This window comes from Mustelus asterias, chromosome 23 (genome assembly GCF_964213995.1).
Source record: "Mustelus asterias chromosome 23, sMusAst1.hap1.1, whole genome shotgun sequence".
Classification (NCBI taxonomy): domain Eukaryota; kingdom Metazoa; phylum Chordata; class Chondrichthyes; order Carcharhiniformes; family Triakidae; genus Mustelus; species Mustelus asterias.
This window is the reverse complement of record NC_135823.1, coordinates 37,467,536-37,479,914: the sequence shown is the minus strand read 5'-3', so window position 1 is coordinate 37,479,914 and position 12,379 is coordinate 37,467,536. Positions and strand designations below refer to the sequence as shown.

Here is a 12,379-nt window from a genome sequence, read left to right as displayed (position 1 = left end):
CCAATTGGCTGTTAAGTTTATACAATGGTCCATTTTTTGCTGTAAGAAGTTTAACAACACCAGGTTAAAGTCCAACAGGTTTATTTGGTAGCAAAAGCCACACAAGCTTTCGAGGCTCTGAGCCCCAGAAGGGGCTCAGAGCCTCGAAAGCTTGTGTGGCTTTTGCTACCAAATAAACCTGTTGGACTTTAACCTGGTGTTGTTAAACTTCTTACTGTGTTTACCCCAGTCCAACGCCGGCATCTCCACACCATTTTTTGCTGACAGCATTCATTGTCATTGCTCCGAATAAACTGATGACAACTTTTAGACTTTGCACATGTGCAGCTAAATGTGTAGATTCAGAAGTTAGCGATGCAATGCTTCTCTCTGGTTTGTCCTGTTCAGTTCCTGCAGGTTACATTACATTTAAGTAGAAATCACTGAAGTGACGACAACTTCCCTTTTAATTCTGAAATGTGGGGCGTGATTCTCCCAAAAAAATTCTAAGTGTCGAATTCATGTAAACAAAATTAAGTAGATCAAGTTGTTTTTTTCAGCGGAAGTTTCAAAATGAATCTCCCACAATCTGTGCACTGCAGAGTCCACTAACGTAAATCAGTCCAAAAAGCTGGGAGGCAGCCGCTGGAGAGGCAGGCAGCATAGTGCTGAGCGGGCCACTCTGCATGTGCCGGTCTGTCAGCGCTGAGATCGGCTCATGTGCAATGGCTCCACAGTGCCACCCACCCATCCCCGTGACCCCCCACGTCGCCGGCTGTGCGACTTCTGCTGGCCCCCCAAACATGCCTCAACGACCCCCACACAAGCCTACCTTGGTGTGTCTCCTCCTCCCACCGCCCTGAGGGCCAGCCACAATCGCAGGCCCCCTGGGCACTGGCACTTTGCCCCTTGGGCAGTGCCGGGGGCCAGGCTGGTACTGCCAAGGTGGCAATGCCCAGGGGGCATCCCCAGCGCCTGACCCTCTGGGGGACCTCGATGGCCCCCTTCACTCCAGCGGGGTTGGGCCACCAGCTCCTTGGAGCTGGAGTGAACCACTCCTGGCCTGTTTGGTGGGGGGAGAGGGGGGATGTGTGGGTGATGCAGAAGAGGCTAGTAGGCCCGGAGATTTCAGTCCTGGGCCCACTAATGAGATTTAAAAGAGATGGAGATATATATCTACATAAATTATGCAGCTCTGTGCGGAGCTGATGCACTGGAAATCCGGCTGCCGGAGATGCACGGAGGCCGTGGCGGCCAGTGGGAAGCCTGTGAAATGGTCTCTGCTCGAGTCTCCCGGCCCACTGTGCTACAGCGAGTTGTGAGAATCACCCTAATCGCCCTAATCATGTTTAAATACTTATCAGAAAGTTACATCGTGTTAATGAGGTGTAGCTGGATTTTTACTGGTGTACTAAGTCATAAGTACTTCTGAAGAACCACTCTGACACTGGGAGACTAACTTTATATACTAATGTAATGTCAAATTTACATTCAGATTTAAAATTCTAAGTGTTTTAATGCAGGTACAGTGTCTCAAAACCAGCAACCCCGGGACTCAATCCATGGCGAATTTCAGAACTTGCCAGAAAAAAAAATCAAGACCCCTTGATTCAGTGATGGGGGATACATGAGAAACTAATGATATGATTGCAAAGCATTTCGGGTCAATGTCCATGTCTCTGCTGATATCAATTCACTTCTCACACATTGGATTTAATAACTCTTCCATGCCTCCCCCACTTCCCTACATCAGCTCACCCTGTTTAAAATGAGAAAATATCAATCAAACCGAAATGATGTTGAAAAGAGTTGTAACTGAAACTACGTTTTATTCATTCAAGGTTGTACAAGTACTCTTTAGTAGCTCTCTTTGAATTGACTTTGGCCTGTTGCAAGAGGGCAACCAGTGCTCATGGAACTTAAAGACTTTTGGGAATTAGGTGCAATATTTGAATTGAAGCCTCTGGGTTTCTGTTTTAGTGCTCTTCAAATGGCATCAAAAGTTAATACTGTAGCAAGAATATATCCTAATCTGTATGATGAATAGCTTAAATATTCTACCTTATTGAATTCTGCAAGAGTCTTTTTCTTCTTCCCGTGTGAGTTCAACCATCTCCTGTTATATTTCCCACTGCTCAAAACAACAACTGCCTGAACCTTTCCAAGCTGGAAATGTCGGCGTTGGATTGGGGTGGGCACAGTAAGAAGTCTCACAACACCAGGTTAAAGTCCAACAGGCTTATCTGGTATCGCAAGCTTTCGGAATGCTGCTCCTTCATCAGGTGAATGGCTCACCTGATGAAGGAGCAGCGCTCCGAAAGTTTGTGATACCAGATAAGCCTGTTGGACTTTAACCTGGTGTTGTGAGACTTCTTACTTTTTCCAAACTAGGTCAAGTGGGGGTCAAGGGTGGTTAAACTATTCAAAACATTAGATGCGGGAAGCTGATACACCGCACCGATACAGCAAATCCCTGAACTAGCCAGTAGGTTTTTTTCACTCATTTGAAATTCTTGAATGGCCCTCTTTAAAAAGTGTTGGTTTTTCAGACAGCGCCTGTTTTTGGATAGACAGGCACTGTACCTGTATAACAAATTGTTAAAAGTTTGTTTATAATATTTTGGCTTTTAGTGTATGCCCCAACGATTTATTTCACTTTTAAATTTAAATAAAAAGTGATTGCTGAATTTTACTTGCTGGTTTTGAGGATACTTCAATATGATTGACTGCTTTCCCTGCTTGATGACATCATTGTTGCTGGATGCCTGGAAGTCGTCTTGATTTGGCACCAGATTCAAACTAACATCAGGAAAAGTGAAATCTAAGCCATTGAGATTGCAGCTTTCTTCACAATCAACGCTGAGCGCAGGTGCTTGTCCACTGATTGCAAAATCAAGGCCCCTTTGTGCTGTTTGGGTTATTTTCATATTTTCAATTAATGTTTTTCCCTTATGACAGACAGTGGTGGATATAATGTGCAATGGGATACATATGTAAGGATAGTTTTGACTAAAACAGATCACATAGTCATTTGAAGTGTCATATCAGGGAGCAGTTAGCCACTGTATTTGAGCTAATATTCAACCAGCAACGTTTAATTTCCTGGAACATCCCTTGATTTATATTGAAAAAGGAAAAATCTAAAACTATGTGGTGAGTAACTTTCCATTTTGCATCTTGACAGAGTATATGATCACCATGTACGACACTAAAACTCGCGAACTCTACTGGAATGCTACCTACTACGATTATTCTGCTCCTTTATGCAACGAAAACGCAAACTACAGTAAGTTTTGTGTTTGCTTTAATTAAGAAACTTTGGAAACATTTTTTTCAGGAGGTTAAAATCTTTGAACACTGTAATTGACACCCACTTCCTGAGTGACATTTCAGCTTCTCGTTTGTTGAAATTGTCAGAAGAATGAAATTTAATGCAGCCTCCATGTTTCTGATTTGTACAGAAATGGCTCATTTTGCATCAAACGGGGATGGTTTGGTGGTGACGGTAGACAGGGAGTCGGGTGACGTCCTTTGGATGCAGAACTACGGTTCTCCCGTGGTGGGGATGTTCATTTGGCAACAGGACAGCCTTCACCGGATACCTCATCTCAACATAGCCATGGAAACTCTGCGGTACCTCACCTTTAACTCTCAAGACATCCGAATGATAAAGTGGAAGTACCAATTCCCTAAAGAACCCTCCACCACAAAGACTCAACTAGTGTAAGTTGATCCTTTCTTAATCCCAGCTCCCAAATGTATAATGGATAATGACTGGTTTTCATTATCGTCACCCAATGGTGTGCAAGGCAAAGTCTGCCAGAAAAACATTGCCTTTTTAATAAGCATTTATGCTCCAGCTTTTCTCTTCATTTTTTGCTTTCAAGCAACTGGCACAGGGCTCACTAGTTCCAATCTGCACTAACTTCTAGGAGACGCGCGCAAGTGTCTGGGAAGACTGTTCTTTTAGCTTTGCCGCACGACAGCAATAAGACTGAAACTGTGAACTGAGAGAGCAGGGAGAATAAATCTGCAGCTCAGCACTGATACCAAGCAATAATACTCCAATATTGCAGCTTTATTTGAGCTTACTGTGTATTTAAACGAGCATTACGATGCAACTTTTCAAAGACTCATGAAACTACATAGTAAAACATCTCAAAGTACTTTTCGGGAGCAGTATCAAATAAACATTGCCACTGAGCCAGTAACAAGATGTTAAGAGGGATGAATAAGAGCTTTTACCGTAGAGGCAGGTTCTCAAGAGGATCAGGAAGAGATATGGAGAGACTGGGCAGTTTAGGGAGGAAATTTCCAGAGTTTAGGATTTGAGCAGCTGAAGGCACCGCCATCAATAGTGAGGTGATCGGAGTGAGGGATTTGCAAGAGACCACAGCTGGAGAAATGCAGAGTTGTCAAGAGGGTTGGAGAGAGGGAGGGGTGAGGCTATGGAGAATGGGGACTAAAACAATTGAGGCATTAGTGGAGCAGGAGCCAATTTAGGTTAGTGAGCACAAGGGTGAAATGTGAGCAGGGCTTTCTGCAGGTTATAATACAGGATAAAGAACAAAAGAAAATAACTGCACAGGAACAGGCCCTTCGGCCCTCCAAGCCTGCACCGACCATGCTGCCCGACTTAACTAAAACCCCCTACGCTTCCGGGGACCATATCCCTCTATTCCCATCTCATTCATGTACTTGTCAAGACGCCCCTTAAAAGTCACTACCGTATCCACTTCCACTACCTCCCCCGGCAACGAGTTCCAGGCACTCCCCACTCTCTGTATTTAAAAATCTGCCTCGTACATCTCTTTTAAAACTTGCCCCTCGCACCTTAAACCTATGCCCCCTAGTAATTGACTCTTCCACCATGGGAAAAAGCTTCTGACTATCCACTCTGTCCATGCCTCTCATAATCTTGTAGACTTCTATCAGGTCTCCCCTCAACCTCCGTCGCTCCAGTGAGAACAAACCAAGTTTCTCCAATCTCTCCTCATAGCTAATGCCCTCCATACCAGGCAACATCTTGGTAAATCTTTTCTGTACCCTCTCCAAACCCTCCACATCCTTCTGGTAATGTGGCGACCAGAATTGAAGACTATATTCCAAGTGCGACCTCACTAAGGTTCTATAAAGCATCAACATGACTTGCCAATTTTTAAACTCAATACCCTGGCCAATGAAGGCAAGCATGCCGTATGCCTTCTTGACTACCTTCTTCCCCTACATTGCCACTTTCAGTGACCTGTGTACCTCTACACCCAGATCCCTTTGCCTATCAGTACTCCTAAGGGTTCTGCCATTTACTGTATATTTCCTATCTGTATTAGACCTTCCAAAATGCATTACCTCACATTTGTCCGGATTAAACTCCATCTACCATCTCTCCGCCCAAGTCTCCAACCGATCTGTATCCTCTGATGGTCCTCATCGCCATCCACAAATCCACCAACCTTTGTGTCGTCCGCAAACTTACTAATCAATCCAGTTACATTTTCCTCCAAATCATTTATATGTGCTAGTCCTGAATCCCTATCAACTTACACTTGAAAGCCTCCCTCATGCCAGATGTTGATTTGCCCTCAAACATCTGCCCTCAATCTACATTCTTCAGTTCCTGCCTAATATTGTTGCAATTAGCCATTCCCCAATTTAGCACCTTAACTTGAGGACTACACTTATCTTTATCCATCAGTACTTTAAAGCTTACTGAATTGTGGTCACTGTTCCCGAACTGCTCCCCGACTGAAACATTGACCACCTGGCTGGGCTCATTCCCCAATACCAGGTCCAGTATGGCCCCTTCCCTAGTTGGACTATCTACATACTGTTTCAAGAAGCTCTCCTGGATGCTCCTTACAAACTCTGCCCCATCCACGCCTCTAGCACTAAATGAGTCCCAGTCAATATAGGGGAAGTTAAAATCTCCCACCACAACAGCCCTGTTACTTTTACACCTTGCCAAAATCTGCCCACATACCTGCTCCTCAATCTCCCGCTGGCAGCTGGGTGGCCTATAGTAAACCCCCAACATTGTGACTACACCTTTCCTATTCCTGAGGTCTACCCATATTGCCTCGCTGTATGAGCCCTCCGGGGTGTCCTCCCGGAGTACAGCTGTGATATTCTCAACCAGTAGTGCAACTCCCCCACCCCTTTTACATCACCCTCTATCACGCCTGAAACAGCTATATCCTGGAATGTTAAGCTGCCAATTCTGTCCTTCCCTTAACCAAGTCTCTGTAATGGCAATAACGTCATAGTTCCTAGTACTAATCCATGCTCTAAGTTCATCTGCCTTACCTGTTACACTTCTCGCATTGAAACAAATGCACTTCAGTCCACCAGACCCTCTCTGATTTGCAATCCCATCCTGCCTGCTGTTTCTCTGAGTCTTACTGGCCCTACTCTCTCGTTCCCCTTCAGCTAATTCACCTTTGCTTTGGGTCCCATCCCCCTGCCAGACTAGTTTAAGTCCTCCCGTGTGACACTAGCAAACCTCCCGGCCAGAACATTTGCGCCCCTCCAGTTTAGATGCAACCCGTCCTTCTTGTACAGGTCCCATGTGCCCCGGAAGAGACCCCAATGGTCCAGATATCTGAAACCCTCTCTCCTACACCAGCTGTTTAGCCACGTGTTGAGCTGCACTATCTGCCTATTCCTAGCCTCTCTAGCACGTGGCACAGGGAGTAATCCTGAGATTACAACCCCAGAAGTCCTGCTTTTTAACTTTCTACCTAACTCCCTAAATTGCTGCTGCAGGACCTCATCACTCTTCCTGTCTATGTCGTTAGTACCAATATGTACCATGACATCTGGCTGGTCACCCTCTCCCTTCAGAATGCTTTCTGTCCGTTCAGAGACACCCTGGACCCTGGCACCAGGGAGGCAACATACCATCCTGGAGTCTCTTTCACGTCCACAGAAACACCTATCTGTACCCCTAACTATAGAGTCCCCTATAACTATTGCTCTAGTCCTCTTTGTCCCTCCCTGCTTAACAACAGAGCCAGCCGTGGTATCACTGCTTTGGCTGCTGCTGCTGGTATCCCCTGATTGCCCATCTCCCCCAACAGTATCCAAAATGATATACTTGTTAAAGAGGGGGATGACCACAGGGGATTCCTGCACTGACTGCCTGCCCCTTCTGGCGGTCACCCATCTATCTGCCTGCACCTTCGGTGTGACCACATCTCTAAAGCTCCTGTCTATGACATTTTCCGCCTCCTTCATGCCCCTAAGTGCATCCAACTGCTGCTCCAACCTATCCATGCGGTCTGTAAGGAGCTGCAATTGGGTGCACTTCCTGCAGACATAGTCGTCCAAGACGTTGGAAGCGTCACGGGGATCTCCCACATCTCACAAGTGCAAAACTTAACCCCACTGACCGACATTTTGAGCACCAATGAAATTATTTGAAAAAAATTATAAAACTCTTACTTTCTCACAGTGGCCTTTTAAAAAAATCTTTATTCCAATTCAATCAAATCAAGTCCAATTCAGAGTCTCAACAAGTTGAGACATTTCCGATCCAAGCTGACACTCCTGTCTTGGGCCTGATCTACATGAGCCAAGCTGATTGGAGTAGGTGCAGACTCACCTCCTCCAAGGCTTGATCTCATTTGCATCTTAGCCAAAAGGCTGAGATGCCGCTTTTAAAAATTGCTTCAAATGAAGCTTAAATGTGACCTAATGATCTCAACCAAGCGCAACATCCAATCCATACTACACTTGATCTTAGCCAACAATGGCCTTTTTGTTTGGTTAGAGGAGGAGGGAGGGAAACACTAATGTAGTGTTTCGGGTTTACCGCTCCTTGACACCCAGATCTTCTGCTTCCCATTTCTTGGTAAATGTTGCTGGTCCGACTTCTCCCAGAATGCACCAGTGAAGTCCCTCAGCCGCCTCTACCGGAAAAAAAGCTCAAGCTTATAGAGGATGAAAGATGGGAGACTGGTCAGAAATTAATTCATCCCATTAATGTTGTTATGGTCCTTCTAAATTGTATGAATCTGTAATTCTGGAAAGGATGGATGTAATTGGGCAGAAGCATTCTCTTTGATCCATTGATTATTTTAATACCTCAATCACTAAGCTCACAATTCTGTTCAGTACATTTAATGTGATTCATGCCGCGATCAGTATGCCCCAATAATAGATCACAACATTGAAGCCACTGCAGGTTTTCCTTACTGAACGCCAGCTATCTATGACCTTGACGCAGCATGACAGTTAAAGCAGGGAAATTCAATAACCACTGTTAGAATCTATCCCTCGTACATTACCTCAGCTCGGTTAATGAGAACCCTTAACTGAAGTCATTTTTATTTTAAGGTCTTGGAAATTATCATGTGTGATTTTTTTTTCCCCACTAATTAAGCATGTTGTGTATTTGAATCCTTGTCCTCTTGTTACAGCCCTACACTTTATGTCGGGAAACATGCATCTGCCTTCTATGCCTCAGCATCACTTGTCCACGAAGGTGTCGCTGTAGTGGTAAGTCTGTAACTCCACGAGGGCCAGTGAACTATTGTTGTGAAGTTACTTGCTTCAGGCTGATCGAGATTAGCAGCACTGGAATGCAACAATGGGTTTCTGCGAAACGTGTAAATGTCATTTAGAAGCCTTGTTTTTCACAAGGATTGGGGGAAAGCACTTGCGACAGAAAGTACTTTCCTTATTTTCCATCTTCCATTAATTTACTCGGCTTCAGAGAATGCTGCATTGTTATTTGTTTTCATCTTTTTTTAAAAAAAAAGACAACTTTGCTGCCTTTCTCCCCAGCCTCGTGGAATCATTATTGCCCGTGTGGATGGCCCCACAACCGATGACGTCACTGTGCGAGAGAGAGATGCATGCGAAAGGACTCCAAGCACTCATGTCAAATATCCACGGGGGAATATCCTATCATCTGGTAATGCTAAGAATCAATGGTTGTTCATAGGTATGTAAATAATCTCCAGTTGTTGTAATGACCAGGAAACTCATGATCTTTAATCTTAATCAGAAACAAGTCATATACAGATGCACTTGCCCTCTCCTTAGTGATAATATGTGGATTCTTCTACACTGCTAATTCCCGCACCAAGTTAGCTGGTGGTGAGCAGATGGGAGCTAATACCTTTTGAAAGCAGGCAAATTAATGAAATGTCAGTCTAGAAGCTCAAACTCCTATGGCATTCCAAACTACAACCCTTCTGACTTTGAAATGAAAGTACACCCAGCTCATCCATGTTGACATACTTTAAGGCAGGCTTGTCGACCCTCCATGTGGCCCCTGGAACGATTGTTGAAAATGCCAGTAAGATTGTTCAGTGAGTTTGAAGATTTCTTCAGGGGCCAGTCCTCCAATCACAGCCTGTTTTCCTCCTGTGTTTGCTGCCGATAGGCTCACTATTCAGCCAGTAAGCATCAAATATGGGAGAGAAACAGGCTGTGATTGGAGGAGCAGCGATCACTGGCACCTATGAGCATTTGAAGATGGAGAGAGAAAGACTCTGGAGCACACGTTCCCCTGGCTGTCAGTGCTCTGGACTGGCAATAGCCACTTTCACCTGGCTGCTGGTGCTCTGGCCTGGTTGCGTTCTCCAGCTCTCCCTGATACTCTGTGTCTCACCAGTTCTTCCCCACTTTTGCCCAGTGCTCTCGGCACTTTCCTCGGTGGCCACATGCCTTGGGGAGCTATTAGGCCTCAGGCCTCGTTCCAGTTCTCATCACACCTATCCCCACCACCAAGCTGAATTTATGATTGATGGTGAGTAAGGGGGGAGGGTGAATTAATGGGTGAGTGCTAGGTAGGATGTGTGTGGTTGAGTGAGTGAGGGAGGGAGGGTGGTCGGATGAGACCGGGTGGGTAAGAGGGAGGGAGGTCAGGCAAGGGTGTGAGAGTGGGCACAAGTGCGAGTGAAGTTGGGCAGTCAGTGCGAGGGAGGGTAAGTCAGAGGAAAGTCAGCGCACGAGGGGGAGAGGGTGAGCTTGCGCACGAGGGGGAGAGGGTGAGCTTGCGCACGAGGGGGAGAGGGTGAGCTTGCGCACGAGGGGGAGAGGGTGAGCTTGCGCACGAGGGGGAGAGGGTGAGCTTGCGCACGAGGGGGAGAGGGTGAGCTTGCGCACGAGGGGGAGAGGGTGAGCTTGCATGCGAGGGCGAGCATTCATCCTTTCACTGTCAAATGTTCAGCTTTATTTATTACTCATTTTTTAATTATCAGTTTATTGCTGTGATTTTTGTTTTGCTCAGTAAGTTGTTTTTTAAACAAAAACATGTTTAATGTTCGCCAAACCTTATCTTTCCAAATTTGCTCATTGCCCTCCACCCCGAGTGTGAGGAAAAATTGAACGAGAAAAGATTGGACAAGCCTGATTTAATTCATCCATTAAAATAATAGCCAATGCAACTTAGGTACCACACATCTTGGAATAGAGTGAAAGCAAAGTGACAAGATCTTTAGAGCAACATGATTATTTTCAGTTTAATGGATAGGACTGTTTAAGATGCTGTGAAATCTCCCTTTTTTAAAGGTAGATTACTCATCTGAGAAAATATACTCTCTCCCTCCAAACTGAACAAAGTTTGTTCACCTTTATGCACTGCCTACCCCACAACAAATGACGAGCGTGAAATGCAATGATGGTGAGTTGGGTACAGATCAGCCATGTTCAAGTTGTCTGGCAGAGAATTCTTGAGGGCTGACTGCCTTCTATTTCTGTAAACTAGGTACATACACCTGCAGTCATATGTGAAAAAGGCATATAGCAGGCAATGAGTGGAAAGATTGTAGTTTCTGTGCTGTACAACTGTCTGTTAAGGCTTTACGTACAGTGCTATCTTGTGCGCTAAGTTTTAATTTGGTATAGTATTAGAAACCTTCTATTTCCAAGAATTGAACAGCCAATTTGATTTTTATTGTTTGAAGGTCACCATGAACTGCCACCAGTAGCGCACACCACAATATTGAGGACATTTCCAGATCCACTGAAGAAGAATGATAAAGCTGTCATCACGACAAAGACTAACACCAGGACTCTCGATGAAGTACGTTGCAAGCAATTCACTTCATTTTCCTATGTCGATGTGTACCAATGCCCTTTTGTTTATCTCGCATGCATTTTGAATCTTGAAAATAATGAATGCTCAATATATCAAACATTGTTGTAAAATAGAATAACAACTACTAGCATTTATATAGTGCCTTGAAGGGTAGCTGGTGCCTGATGAATCTAATTGTTTGAAGATATGTCTAAAGTAGTGGATGCAGGAAAATCTATGGATGTTATTGTATTATTTATATGGACTTCCAGAAGGCATTTGATGAAGGCCCTCATTGGAGACTATTAGCTAAAGTTGAAGCATGTTGTTGAGCTCATTAGGCAACTGACTGAGTGGCAGTCAAAAGAGAATAGATATAATGAGTAGATACACTAACTGGCAAAATATTACTCCTGGTGTCTCACAAGGATCCGTGTTAAGATCCCAACTATTAATTTTGTTCATTAATAACTTAGATGATGAGATAGAAAGCCAAATTTGCTGAAGACACAAAGATAGGCAGTAAGGGAAGCAGTGTAGGTGGAAGTGTAAAACTGCAAAGAAATATTGATGGATTAAGTGAATGAGCAAAGCTGTGACTAAATAATATTAATGTAGGTAAATGTGAAGTCATCCATTTTTAGCCTAAAAAGGATGGAACACGGTACTTTCTAACTGATGAAAAGTTACAAACCGTGATGGTTCAAAGACACTTGCTGGTCCGGGTACACAGATCATTAAAATAGCAGTTACAGAAAATAATCAAAAAAGGCGAATGGAATACTGACCTTTATATCTGGAGAACTAGAATACAAGGAGGTGGAAATAATGATTCAGCTATACCAAGTCATGGTGGCCAGACCACATCTGAATTAAGGTGAGCTTATTCTGAGCACCGCACCTGAGGAAAGATGTATTGATCTCCAGAGGAAATGCAGCACAGATTTACTAAAATGGGGCAGGATTTTCCCCACGACAGGCCTCGAGTCCAAAGATGTGCAGGTTAGGTGGATTGGCCATGCTAGATTGCCCCTTAGTTTCAGGGGGATTAGCTGCTGTAAATGCATTGGGTTATGGGGATGGGGATAGGGTGGGATTATGACCAGTGCAAACTCGATGGGCCGAATGGCCTCCTTCTGCACTGTAGAATTCTATGATTCTAAGGTGGGTGGGGAAGGATGCAGAATGCAGCAGAGATCAAAAAATAGGTTTCATGCCAGTGTGGAATGATGGCAAGATCATCCGCTACTTCTCAGCATGGCGGGTCATATTTCCCACCGGAGGCCGATGTGAAGCCAGTTTGAATCCTGCTAATGAGATGCAGCTGAAGCCCTGACCAGAATTGCCCATCCCATTCCCAATCGTCCGTGATAC

General features: G+C 44.6%; 1 protein-coding gene across 3 annotated transcripts in view; it reads left to right on the top strand.

The window, feature by feature from the left end:
- The window catches only part of ern2 (endoplasmic reticulum to nucleus signaling 2), a 75,503-nt gene that overhangs the window by 38,401 nt on the left and 24,723 nt on the right, over nucleotides 1-12,379 (top strand). For all 3 annotated transcript variants that reach the window (XR_013500666.1, XM_078240329.1, XM_078240330.1), the window contains exons 7-11: nucleotides 3,164-3,265; nucleotides 3,441-3,702; nucleotides 8,397-8,475; nucleotides 8,764-8,923; nucleotides 10,893-11,011. Coding sequence is in view for 2 of the 3 variants with exons in the window: in XM_078240329.1 (XP_078096455.1) it covers nucleotides 3,164-3,265; nucleotides 3,441-3,702; nucleotides 8,397-8,475; nucleotides 8,764-8,923; nucleotides 10,893-11,011 (722 nt within the window). In the remaining variant the exon portion in view is untranslated. The remainder of the gene's footprint in view (nucleotides 1-3,163; nucleotides 3,266-3,440; nucleotides 3,703-8,396; nucleotides 8,476-8,763; nucleotides 8,924-10,892; nucleotides 11,012-12,379) is intronic.